The 12,266-nt window shown below is 51.0% G+C and overlaps 1 protein-coding gene across 4 annotated transcripts in view; it reads left to right on the top strand.

The window, feature by feature from the left end:
* The first annotated feature begins 454 nt into the window (after nt 1-454).
* The window catches only part of HVCN1 (hydrogen voltage gated channel 1), a 31,164-nt gene continuing 19,352 nt past the window's right edge, over nt 455-12,266 (top strand). For 2 of the 4 annotated variants that reach the window (XM_060193107.1, XM_060193109.1), the window contains exons 1-2: nt 455-520; nt 4,900-4,939. In XM_060193107.1, coding sequence (XP_060049090.1) covers nt 4,919-4,939 — 21 coding nt within the window. In that variant the 5' untranslated portion in view covers nt 455-520; nt 4,900-4,918. Of the gene's footprint in view, nt 521-738; nt 901-4,899; nt 4,940-12,266 lie in introns of those variants that run through there. The other 2 variants (XM_007529629.3, XM_060193108.1) reach the window with 2 other exon arrangements.

Here is a 12,266-nt window from a genome sequence, read left to right on the forward strand (position 1 = left end):
CCAGCTGCAACCTCCCATGCCAGGGCGTCCATGCCAGCTTCAAGGCTGCCCCCTTCCCCCCGCAGGGCAGATCCGTGCTGGGGGGCAAGCGGGGCGCTTAGGCCACCCCTCAGCCAGGCCCGGCTTCCTGGGGTGGGGAAGAGGGGGAGCCGCCCCTCTTCCAGCGGGAGGAAGGAAGTAGCTCCCTCCTCCCACCCCTTCCCGCGGGCTGGCGGGGCCGCATCCTCGTGATTCGCGAGTGGCCCCGTGAAGGGACCTTTGTACCTCTGCAGGCCCGCGGGGGCGGGGGTTCGGGGCCTGACGCCGGGTCAGGGACCCAGAGACTAGAGACCCGCGAGTTGTCTGGGCAGGGGGCGCGGCGGGCGGGGCAGGGCGCGGGGGGGGGGGGGGCGGGGGACGGGGGCGGGGCGGGGGGCGGGGGAGCGCGGGGGGCGGGGCAGGGTCGGGGGGCGGGGCAGCGCTGCGGCCAGCGGGCACCCGGCGTAGTTGCTGCGGCGGCTGCGGGCGTGAGGGGCGCTGGGTAAGTTGCTCCGGGCCCGGGTGGAGCGCAGTCGCCTCTCCAGGCTTTGCCCTGCGGGACCCCCCCCCATCCCGGTCAGGACCCCGCGGGGTGTTAGCAGGACCCCTGCCCCGCGTTGCCCTGGTTCTGGTGTCTTCAGGCGTCTGTTACTTGGGCGGGAAGTGACCTCTGGTGACCCCCTGCCCTTCGGGCGGGGGGTGGGGGTGCAAGAAAGTCCAGTGGAGGGGGCAGGGCAGGAGCTGGCGCGCGGGGCCTTTGAGGACAGTCCCCTTGGGCTGCTGGTAACAGCTACCCTTGGCCGTGAGCGCTCAGCTGGGCCAGGTGCGTCTCAGCAGCAACAGGTGAGCCTGAAGCCACCTTGGCCTCCTTCAGGCAAGCAGGTGAGGAAGCCGGGACTCAGCGAGGCCAGGTCACTTGCCCCTGGTAATGCAGCCATAGGAGGTCGAGCCGGAACTGACACCCGGGTCTGTGTGAGTCCCTGAGCCCTTGGCTTCCTTCTCCTGCCTCTGTCCACTGTGGACACTATGGGAGGGAAGTGGGGGTGAAAGTAGCACAAGATGGAACTGAATAGCCACCTTTGCCCAGCGCCCGGGCCTTCGTCTGCTACCACTTGAAGCACCCATGTCTTGAGAAAAGTGTTCGGGGAGCCAGAGTGGTGGGCTGGGGGCAGTGCAGCCCCCTCCAGGGACTCTCCGGCCCTTACCCAGTTCCTCTCCTGGGTGCAGGACTCTAGGGTGGGGGACTTCACCTCTCTGTGCCTCAATTTCCTCATCTGTCCCTGGGGGTTAAGCTTGGTGCCTACTTTGCAGGATTGCTGAGAAGATTAAATGAGGAGCTTGGCGCGATGGCTTTTCCCAGCACCTGGACCAAGTTCAGCTTTGCCCCTTCCACCCCTGTCCCTCTGAAAGCAACTCTCCGTCTCTCTGTCCGGGACATCTTTGAGCCCGGGTTGATGAGGCTGTCTGAGATGTGCAGTGTTTCCGGCCAGCCCCACTAGCTGCAGGGAGCTTCTTGAGTAAGACCACTTCTGCCCCTTGGCTTCCCCAAGGGACAGGCTGTAGTGACAGACTTTTGCAAACGTTTGCGTTGGAACTTGCTCAATCACAGCACTGAGCCCCCAAACCCTCCCTGACCACTACTTTAGCAAAGAGGAGAAGGAAGCCCAGAGTTTTCTTGTCCCTGAACCTCCTCTCTCCTCTCCAGCAGGCCGAAGCCCTTGGCTCTGGCCCCACGTCCAGGCCAGCAGCGAGTCCTATGCCTCCACTGGTTCTCACTTTGGCTGTTTCTTTGCACCCCCAACTTTGACCCCCCAAGTCCAGGCAGCTGTCATCTCTTGCCTCCCTGCCACCATCATTTTTTATTTTATTATGGATAGAGACAGAAATTGAGAAAGAAGGGTAGCTAGAGGGAGAGAGACACCTGCAGCACTGCTTCACCCCTCATGACGCTTCTTCCTCCTTGCAGGTGGGGACTGCAAGGTGTATCACCTCTCACTCTTGATTCCCAGATCCCCAGGGCCCTGAGCCTTCCCTGCCCAGCCCTCCTGGAAGAGCCCTCCACTCTTTGCCTATGCTCCCTTGCAAGTCTCTTTCCATCCTTCCCCACTCAGCTTGGGTGATGTTGCGTGACTGGCTAGGTGTTTCCTGGCCTTTGCGTTTGTCTCCCAGCTGAAATGTCAGCCCTCACTGTGTTCCTGCCTCTTCACTGTGGACCCAACCCCATCCCCCCAGAATCTAACACACTGCTTCACTGTAGAAAGGCCTAGGTCCTTTTGTACGATTGCAGGCAGGGGGTGCAACCCTTGGAGCTCTTGTTGCTTAACTGCTTGCTTCTGCATTTAAAAAAGATTTTTAAAAATATTTTATTTATTCCCTTTTGTTGCCCTTGTTGTTTTATTGTTGTAGTTATTATTATTGTTGATGTTGTTGTCATTGTTGGATAGGACAGAGAGAAATGGAGAAAGGGGGGGAAGACAGAGAGGGGGAGAGAAAGATAGACACCTGCAGACCTGCTTCACTGCTTGTGAAGCAACTCCCCTGCAGGTGGGGAGCCGGGGGCTCGAACCGGGATCCTTATGCCAGTTTTTGTGCTTTGCGCCACCTGCAATTAACCCGCTGCACTACTGCCCGACTCCCGTTTTTGCATTTTTGTCTGTATATCAACCTCAGAGTTGTCAGCCTCCTGCCAGCCCACCACCTCCCTCAGCATTTCCCCCAAGTGGAACTTTTGAGCTGTTTTTAGGATCTAGTTTTACTAGCCACTTGGCTTTAAATTTTCAAACCCACAGGTCTTTTAGCTATAATTTTTTTTTCTTTTGGGTGCCGGGGATTGGACCCAAGGCCTCCTGTGTGTGAAGCCTGTACTCTGCCACTGAGCTGAATCTCTGGTCTAAATTGCACAATCTGATTTCTTTGAGATATAGTTCCCAAGGGCCGGGTGGTGGTACACCTGGTTAAGTGCACATGTTACAATGTGCAAGGGCCTGGGTTCAAGCCCCCAGTCCCCATCTGCATGGGGAAAGCTTTGCAAGTGGTGAAGCAGGGCTGTAGGTGTCTCTCTGTCTCTCTTCCTTTTTACCACCCTCTTCAAAAATCACCTCTGCAAAAGTCCATTTTGCCACTTAATGTTGCCACAACTCCTGGGGACTAGAACAGTGTACATCTTTAGGGAATATTACTCATCCCCTATAGGGACGAGTTCTGAGCAGCATGTGGGTTCACATTTAAGAGTTTCAGGCCAGAGAGGTGATGAAGTGACTAGAGCTTTAGACTTAAAGGCATAAAGCTCTGAGTTGAGTCCCCAGCACTGAATGTGCCAGAGTGATGCTCTGGTGCTTCCTCGCTCTCACTCTCTCTCATGTTAATAAATAGATAAATCCTAAAAAGGAAATAGAGATGGAGAATATGACATATGTGTTCACCAGAGCACAGAATAGCCCAGAAGGCTACATGGGAAACTGGCAGCAAAAGTGTTGTTGAGAACAGGGGTAGAAGGACTTGTCATTTATATTTTCTCACTATTTAAATTCTTACTACATACATATGTCACTGATATTAAAACAGCGTTTAAGAAGCAGCATGTGTTTACTACAGTCAGACCTTCCAGAAGTGAAGAAAAGAAAAACGCCCACCCCACTCCAGAAGTCACACCTTCTTCAGTGAGAGCCAAGTTTAGCTACATACTTAGTGATTTTTATTGCCACTAAATCTTTGCATCTGTGCAACTCCACTGCTCCCAGCAGACTGTTTTCTTCTTTTTCTAGATAAGGAGGGAGGGAAGGTGGGGGGAGAGAGAGAGAGAGAACAGGAGACCACAGCACCACTCCACCACTCATGAAGCGTCCCTTCATATGTGGACCAGGACCTCAAACTTAGTCCTCAAGCAGGTGAACTGTCTGCCAGCCACCCCCTCCCCAGTACCCAGTACACATCCCGCAGTTTTGTTTGGTTTTTTTACATGAACGGGGTCATGCTGTATGCTCAATGCTATACTGATATCCTTTTTTTTTTTGGCCTCCAGGTTTCTTGCCAGGGCTCGGTGCCTGCACCATGAATCCACTGCTCCTGGAGACAATTTTTCCCTCTTTTGTTGCCCTTGTTGTTTTATCATTGTTGTGGTTTGTTGTTGTTGTTGTTGCTGTCATTTGGATAGGACAGAGAAAAATGGAGAGAGGAGGGGAAGACAGAGGGGGAGAGAAAGATAGACATCTGCAGACCTGTGAAGTGACCCCTACAGGTGGGGAATTGGGGGCTCGAACCGGGATCCTAACGCCAGTCCTTGCACTCTTTGCACCACGTGCACTTAATCCTCTGTGCTACTGCCCAACTCCCTCTACTGAGATTCTTTTGGCCTTGCTATATTGCTCGCATCTCTTCTCACTAGTCTCCCACGGCTTTGTAATGCTGTCTGTTAAGTTGAGTGAAATTCACGTAATAAAATTGACCAAAGTACGACTCAGTGATGTTTAGTACAATCACAGTGGTGTGCAAAATGCCATTTGTGCCTAGTTTCAACACATTTTCACCACCTGAAAAGGGAACCAAATACTCCTTGTGCAATGATTCTTATCTCTTCCCCCACAACCTCCTCCCACCCCCAGCAACTAGCATTCTGCTTTCTGACTTCCCTGGATATTACCAAGACCAGTGGCTTCGTTATGCAGGCACTGAGCCCCAGAGATAACCCTATTGGCAAATAATAATAATAATAATAATAATAAGTGAATAACTTGCCCTGGGCAGTGCTATGGCAAATGCCTGAGGCCATCCACCCCAGCACTGCATTAAAATAATGAGAACTTATACAAAAGTGTCGCAAAGCACATAATACAACAGATGATAGCAGGGCAACAGATCTAAACAAGTTTTCTTATTTTCCAGACCCAGAGACACCAGGAAGATGACCTCCAGGAGTGGAGAGGTAAATAGATCCTGGTGGGCTGGCAGCTGGGAAAGGACTGTCCAGTCCTGTGTGTTGTTCCAGACAACAGAGGGAAGACAGACATGTTGAGGCCTCGCAGCCATGCCAAAGTAGGCAAAGTTTCATCACCAGCAGTAATAGCTATAGAAGGAATTCACTGAACCGCAGATAGCTTGGGGCTGAAGGACCGGCTTTCCCAGTAGATACCTGCTTTGCCATGCACCTGGCACAGGTTTGAGCCTACATGCCACATGGGAGATGCTATGGCACTGGGCACTGTTCTCTCTCTGTGTGTCCCTCACCCTCTGTCTCTCACCTTATAGCTGGGGAAGAAAAAGAAAGCAAAAGCCCCCAATGGTAGAATCATGGAGATGCAAAGCCCTGGCAGAAAAATGAAAATAAGTAAATACAGTAATACAAAAATTGGGCCAGGGAAGTGGCTTAGTGGCATCATGCATGGTGAGGCCCGGGGTTCACTCTCCAGCGTCACAGGTGAAAGTCCAAAAACAAAGCTAGCAGCTGCTTTCGGGTGCTGCCCGACTGGAAGGCACAGTCTACATGAGCTGGGCGTTGAGGCAGGAAGGAGGGGTGCCCTGGCCTGTGTCCTCCTTTGACTCTTTTACTTGAGCTTGCTGGGGCAGCAGTAGGCCCGGAGACTGGGTCAGGATAATTACATTTCCCTTTATGCTTTCAGTTTCCCCCTGTGCTCTGGCAAATAAATAACAGCATGAACATGCTTCCCAGTGAGCATAGCTGATGTCAGAGACTCTGGACAGGACTGTCATCTCCCTCGCCCAGGGAAGTATCCCCAACACTTCTCCCCATACCTGGGTCTCTCAGACTCAGCCCCCTGGTGAGTTTGGAGCTGAAATGACTAGGAAACACATCTTTACCATATACTGGAGGCCCTGGGTTTGTGTCTCATGGGTTGTGGGGCATTGCCATAGTGACTATTCTCTCTCTCTCCCTCCCTCCCTCTCCTGTCTGTCTGTCTATACAGTAGAAAAGACTAGATAGTTGGGCCAGGGAGACCTCTCAGTAGTACTGTATATGTACAAGACCCTGTGTTTATTCCCTGGTACCATATTGAAAAAAGGAAATAGGACAAAGTGGAAACTATAAGGGCACCTTGCACATGGTAACCTTGGTGCTCTTCATAGAAAGCATCTGTCAGTGGTCCAGGAGGTGGCGCAGTGGATAAAGCATCGGACTCTCAAGCATGAGGTCCTGAGTTCAATCCCAGGCAGCACATGTACCAGAGTGCTGTCTGGCTCTTTCTCTCTCCTCCTATCTTTCTCACGAATAAATAAAATCTTAAAAGAAAGAAAGAAAAAGCATGTGTCAGTGCCTACCGAGAGGTAAGGTATCAGCTGTATTCCTTGTTGAGAAATGTTGGCCTGAATCCCTGCTCAGCAGACATTCAGCATCTGGGAGCCAGGTCCTGGGTGGCATCAGGGGCCATGCAGGAAGGGTGCTCTGGGCCAGGCTCCTGGGCAGGGATCCCAGCTTTGCTTCTCACTGGCTGTGTGAACCACGAGAATTTGCGTGGCCTCTCTGTTCCCAGTTTCCTCACCAGTGGCTCTGTGCACAGACTTGGCAAATAGCAAGAGTGCCAGGGATAGTTGCCATCCTGGTCAGTGTCCCGCCACCACCCGGGCCTTTAGCACGCTCACATATGGAGACAGGAGGGACCCTGAACCTGCAGAAGGTGGCCAGGGCTCTGGGGGAACCTGGACTGCCAATCACACTTCTCAGTCCAGAAGCAGCCCCCCCACCCAACACGCACACACACCCCCCAAAGTCAGTCAGCCGTCTCCGTGGTTGTTTTCGTGAACCTCAAACTTCCTCCCCACCCTAGAGAAGGAAAGGCTGCTACGCTTATTTAAAGACTTCCCTGCTTATAAAAATAGGCATTCCTCAGAACACAAACCCCTGGGGGCAGGGGCGGGCCAGCTTGCTGCTGGGGATCCTCTTGTGACCTCCCTCACACCATGATAGATTTGCTCAAGGGAGTCATCCCACCCTCCCGGGTTCTGGCAGCCATGGAGGGCATGAGCAGGAACCCACGTAGTGGGGTGACAGACTGGAACAACCATGCAGACAGGCAGCATTCCCTGAGTCTGTAGGGTAGGAGAGAGGACCTTGTGTGAAGGCAACAGGGCACTGTCAGCCTCCTGGCACAGAGAGCTTGAGGAAGAACTCCTGACAGGAAAGGAAGATAAGTGACAAGGTGAAAAGGAAGGGCATCTAGGATTGAGGAGACCTCATGTGCAAAGGCCCTGAGGTTGAATGGTGGTGGGCTGAATGGAAATGGTCTGACCAGAGAAGAGAGGGTGGTCCCTTAGACTGCCTTAGGTTCCATGCCTCACTGGGAGGCCTCATAGGACTCAGCACACAGTTTGCCTCATGGCTTAGGTATTTACAGTGGAAGGATACAAAGGAGGATTGGTGGAATAGCTCACTTGGACAGTGAGTTGCTCTAACTTCCAGAGTCCTCCCCAGGGAGTCACGCAGTGCTCTAAGTCATGACGCAGAGTGGAGTGTCTGGAGTGTGTGCATGATGAAGCAGGTGCACTGTCTAAGTGAGCTGCCTTGACCACCCTAAGTGGCAATTAAGGAAAGCAAAAGTCTTGTATTTCAGGAAGGTTTTCTTGAATTGCATTTTTAATTACTTGTTCCATTCCATTGTCTTGGTTTGCTCACTCAGGGATTCTGGCGTCGTGAACATTTTCCCCCACCCCACCCTCAGCCCTCCCCAAAACTTAATCCACTACTCAATTCTCTCTTTTTAAAAATATTTTGGAGAGCCAGGCAGTAGCGCAGAGTGGTTAAGCTCACGTGGTGCAAAGCACAAGGACCAGCGTAAGGATCTCAGTTCGAGCCCCCAGCTCCCCCACCTGCAGGGGTTAGCTTCACAAGTGGTGAAGCAGGTCTGCAGGTGTCTGTCTTTCTCTCCCCCTCTCTGTCTTCCCCTCTTCTCTCCATTTCTCTCTGTCCTATCCAACAACAATAGCTATAACAATAACAATAAAAATAACAAGGACAACAAAAATGGGAAAAATGACCTCCAGGAGCAGAGGATTTGTGGTGCAGGCACCGAGTCCCAGCAATAACCCTGGAGGCAAAAAAAAAAAAAAAACACCATATATAATTTTTTTAATGAAAGAGAGATGCAGAGGAAAAGATACAGATAGAGGGAGACTGGAGCTCTGCTGAGCTCTAGCTTATGGTGGTGCTGGGGATTGAACCTAGGAACTTAGAGCCTCAGACAGGAAAGCCTTTTGCAGAACCATTATACTGTCTTCCCAGCTCAACACTCAGTTCTCTGCATGCTGAATCTTCTTCTAAAAATGACTATTTCTGGGGGCCGGGCAGTAGCGCAGTGGGTTAAGCTCATGTGGCGCAAAGCGCAAGGACCGGCATAAGGATCTCATTCGAGCCCCCGGCTCCCCACCTGGGGGGGGGGTCACTTCACAGATGGTGAAGCAGGTCTGCAGGTGTCTGTCTTTCTCTCCCCCTCTCTGTCTTCCATCTCATTCGAGCCCCCGGCTCCCCACCTGGGGGGGGGTCACTTCACAGGCGGTGAAGCAGGTCTGCAGGTGTCTATCTTTCTCTCCCCCTCTCTGTCTTCCCCTCCTCTCCCCATTTCATTTTGTCCTATCAACAGCAATAACAACAACAATAACTACAACAATGATAAACAATAAGGGCAACAAAAGGGAAAAATAGTAAAAATAACTACTTCTTATGGTCATGCCCAATAGAATAAAAAGGGCAAATTGCTCTACTTACCCACTCACTCACAATTCCCTCCCAGAAGTAACTGTTTATTCAGTAGTTCAGGCTTTTGCTTTTGTTTCCACAAAAATGGAATTGCACAGTATATATTATACTGGTATTCACTTACATGTCACAGAGATCAAGGGCACCTTTGCTTTCTCTATCTCCTCCTCTCTTCTCCTTTTCTTCTTTTTTTTCTTTAAAGATTTTATTTATTTATGAGAAAGATAGGAGGAGAGAGAAAGAACCAGACATCACTCTGGTACATGCGCTGCCAAGGATTGAACTCAGGACCTCATGCTTGAGAGTCTGATGCTTTATCCACTGCGCCACCTCTTGGACTACATTTATTTTTTATAAAGGAGTCTGCTAGCAACAGTGGACTTCCTTATTTATTTATTTATTTTTATTATCTTTATTTGTTGGATAGAGACAGCCAGAAATTGAGAGAGAAGGGGGAGACAAGGGGAGAGAGAGAGAAAGACAGACACCTGCAACACTGCTTCATCACTTGCAAAGCTTTCCCTCTGCAGGTAGGGACCAGGGGCTCAAAGCCAGGTCCTTGTGCACTGTAACACGTGCGCTCAGCCAAGTATGCCATCACCTGGCCCCCTTATTTATTTTTTAATTTTTATTTATTTGTCATTAGATAGAGACAGGGAGAAATTGCGAAGGGAGAGGGAGATAGGGAAAGAGACAGAGAGCTACCTGCAGCCCTACTTAACTCATGAAGCTTTCACCCTGCAGTTGGGGACCAGGGGCTTGAAACCAGGCCCTTGTACACTGTAATGTTACCAGGTGTGCCAACACCTAGCCCCAGTTTCCCCCTTTAGAGAGAAAGCTATCTGTTGGCTTCTTGGGATTGTCACCAGGGGGTCTTGTGAGCCATGAGCAGAAAGCAGCAGCTGCTGGGCTCGGCTGCACCAGCAGGCATGGTGAGCTCTGGAAGAGCCTGCCTCTTCCTCGGGCCAGAGTGAAAAAGAGAGAGAGGGCACAGGGCCTGTGTACTCCCACCAGATTCTGCCTAAGCACACGTTCTCTGTGCTCGCCTCTCTGGGTCATGAAAACAGATGACCACTAGCCAGGGACTCAGGCAATAAAACTGTGTTCTCTGAATCCTGAAGGCCAGACTCTATAAGCAAGGTGCCTGCAGGGCTGGTTCCTTTTGGAGGAGCCACTGCTCTGTCGCAGAAGCACTGAACTCACCTGGTTTCCCAGGCTGGAGGGGAGTTGGGGAGTTTTGCCCCTGGATGAACTAGATCTCATAGCTCGCCCGTTTCTCATCTAGCACTTTAACTGAAGCTTCAGACCTGATGCTTCAAAAATTATCCACCCCTGGAGGCTATTGAGGTAGAATGCATATATTTTGTATGTGATAATGACATGGATTTGGGGGTATCAAGGGCAGAATTCCAAGAGTGAATGTTTGGAGTTGGGGTGTTTGGGAGGGGATGAGGGTTAGGTCATTGGGGAGCTATGTTCCTGGCCTGTCTCCTGGCTTCTGTGGCTGTGGGTTGTCCTTACTTGTAGGTGTCACTCTCTCCTCTGCTCCTGTCCTCACACTTTTAAGAAGAGCCCGTCGGGCTGGGTGGTGGTACACCTAGTAGAATGCACATGTCATAATGTACAAGGGGAAGACGGGGAGAAAAAGATAGACACCTGCACACCTGCTTTCACAACCTGTGAACCAATCCTCCTGCAGGTGGGGAGCCGAGGGCTCGAACTGGGATCCTTGAGCCTGTCCTTGAGCTTCTGCCATGTGCGCTTAACCTGCTGTGCCCCCCTTCTCAATTTGTCTCTAGCCAATAAACAAGTAAATGTTTTAAGAACACCAGTCATTGGGCCCACCCTAATCCAGAATGGTTGTACCTCAAGTCTTCTCACTGACTCCATATTCAAAGATCGAAATAAGGTCACATTCTAAGGTTTCAGAGGACATGAGTGTGGGGATGGCCTACATTAACCCCTAGCACCCTCCTCACAGGCAGCTGTCCCCTCACTGCCTGTCTCACCTCTCCCCCATCCCACCCCCTCCCCCCAACATTCTAAAACATGGGCTTATGTTTAGGAGGGCAGATCCTGGCTTTGCCATTTCTCCCTTCCCCCACCAAGCTCCCAAATGATGGCCTTGGCCTGAGAGCTTGCTATGACTCAAACACAAGTCCTGAGTTCAGTCCCCAGCAGCGCATGTATCAGAGTGATATCTGATTCTTTCTCTTCTCCTATCCTTCTCATTAATGAAATAAATAAAATCTTTAAAAAATAAAAGGAGGGGGTAGGTTATGGAGATTGGGTGGTGGGAATTGTGTGGAGTTGTACCCCTCCTACCTTATGTTTTTGTTCATTAATCCTTTCTTAAATAAAAAATTAAAAAAATAAAATAAAAGGAATGTGTGATAGCACAAACTACTGGTAACAATAGATGGCACTGCTATTGTGTCTCACTGGAATTTGGGGGTAGGGGTGTTGGTTAACATGCAGGCTGAGTCTCCCCAAATAGGCTTTGGATGGAGACCAGCCAGTGGGGGTTTCTGGGATCAGATCCTGGGAATATGGAGTTAGTTGACTTTCTTCAAAAACACCTTTTTCTGTGATTGTTGGATGTCTGCAAAACAGGGACTTTCCCTCCTACAGATGGCAGCTTCAGAGCTTGTAAAAATAGACATTTGCACAAACGTCTTCTCTCTTCTGGCTCTGCCTTTCTCATTTCTCCCCCTCTCCCAGGTAGCAATGTTTTTGGCATAATACCCGTCATGTGTAACGAGAAGCAGGCACTGTGTTTACCCTTGAACAGTAGTGCCTACAGTATTATTGCTAATCTGTTTATTAAATATCTACTCAGCCTCTTCTGTGTCCGGGGAAGGGAGTCTCTGTTCTCCTAGAGTTGACACTTAGAGCTAATAGACACGTTGGAGATGGTACAGCAGGTTGGGGAAACAGGAATGAAGGCCTCCAGGGAAGGTAAGAGACTGGAAAGAGGTCAAGGGGAGGCAGGGGAAGGGCTTTCAGGGAGTAGGGAGAGGCTGTGTGCTGTGAGAGGGCGCAGTTCATTGTAGAACTGCAGGCATTTTGTGTGACCAGAGTGCAGCAGAAGCAGGTGTCAGGAAGGGGACCAGGACCTCGAGGATTTAGAGAACCATCTCCCGCCTTTGTCCTAAAGGCACAGGTGGCAGGAGGTGGGGTGCTCAGGCTCGTGGCTTGGGCAACGTGGTGGATGTGGCATTGGATCCATAGGAATGTGGAAAGAGAATGGATTTGGGGCAACGACCAGTTCATTCAGTTTGAGTTATAGGAAAGGATGAGCAGGGTAGCAGACATCCAGCCAGAGACTTTGATTTGCACGTGAGCACAATGTCAAGATGGGCATCTCTGGGATTTCAGTGGCAGGTGCACAGGAAATGTTGGAGGAGGCTAAGAAGAGCAGCCAGAACTGGGAGGACAATCTAGATCTAGACAAGGTTGTCGGGCAGACAGGCCAACAGAGTTGAGGTGACAGGATAGTGGAGCAGAGTAGGCAGGGCCCAGTGGTGGGCTGGGACTCAGACAG

The sequence above is a fragment of the Erinaceus europaeus genome, chromosome 6 (genome assembly GCF_950295315.1).
Source record: "Erinaceus europaeus chromosome 6, mEriEur2.1, whole genome shotgun sequence".
NCBI lineage: Eukaryota > Metazoa > Chordata > Mammalia > Eulipotyphla > Erinaceidae > Erinaceus > Erinaceus europaeus.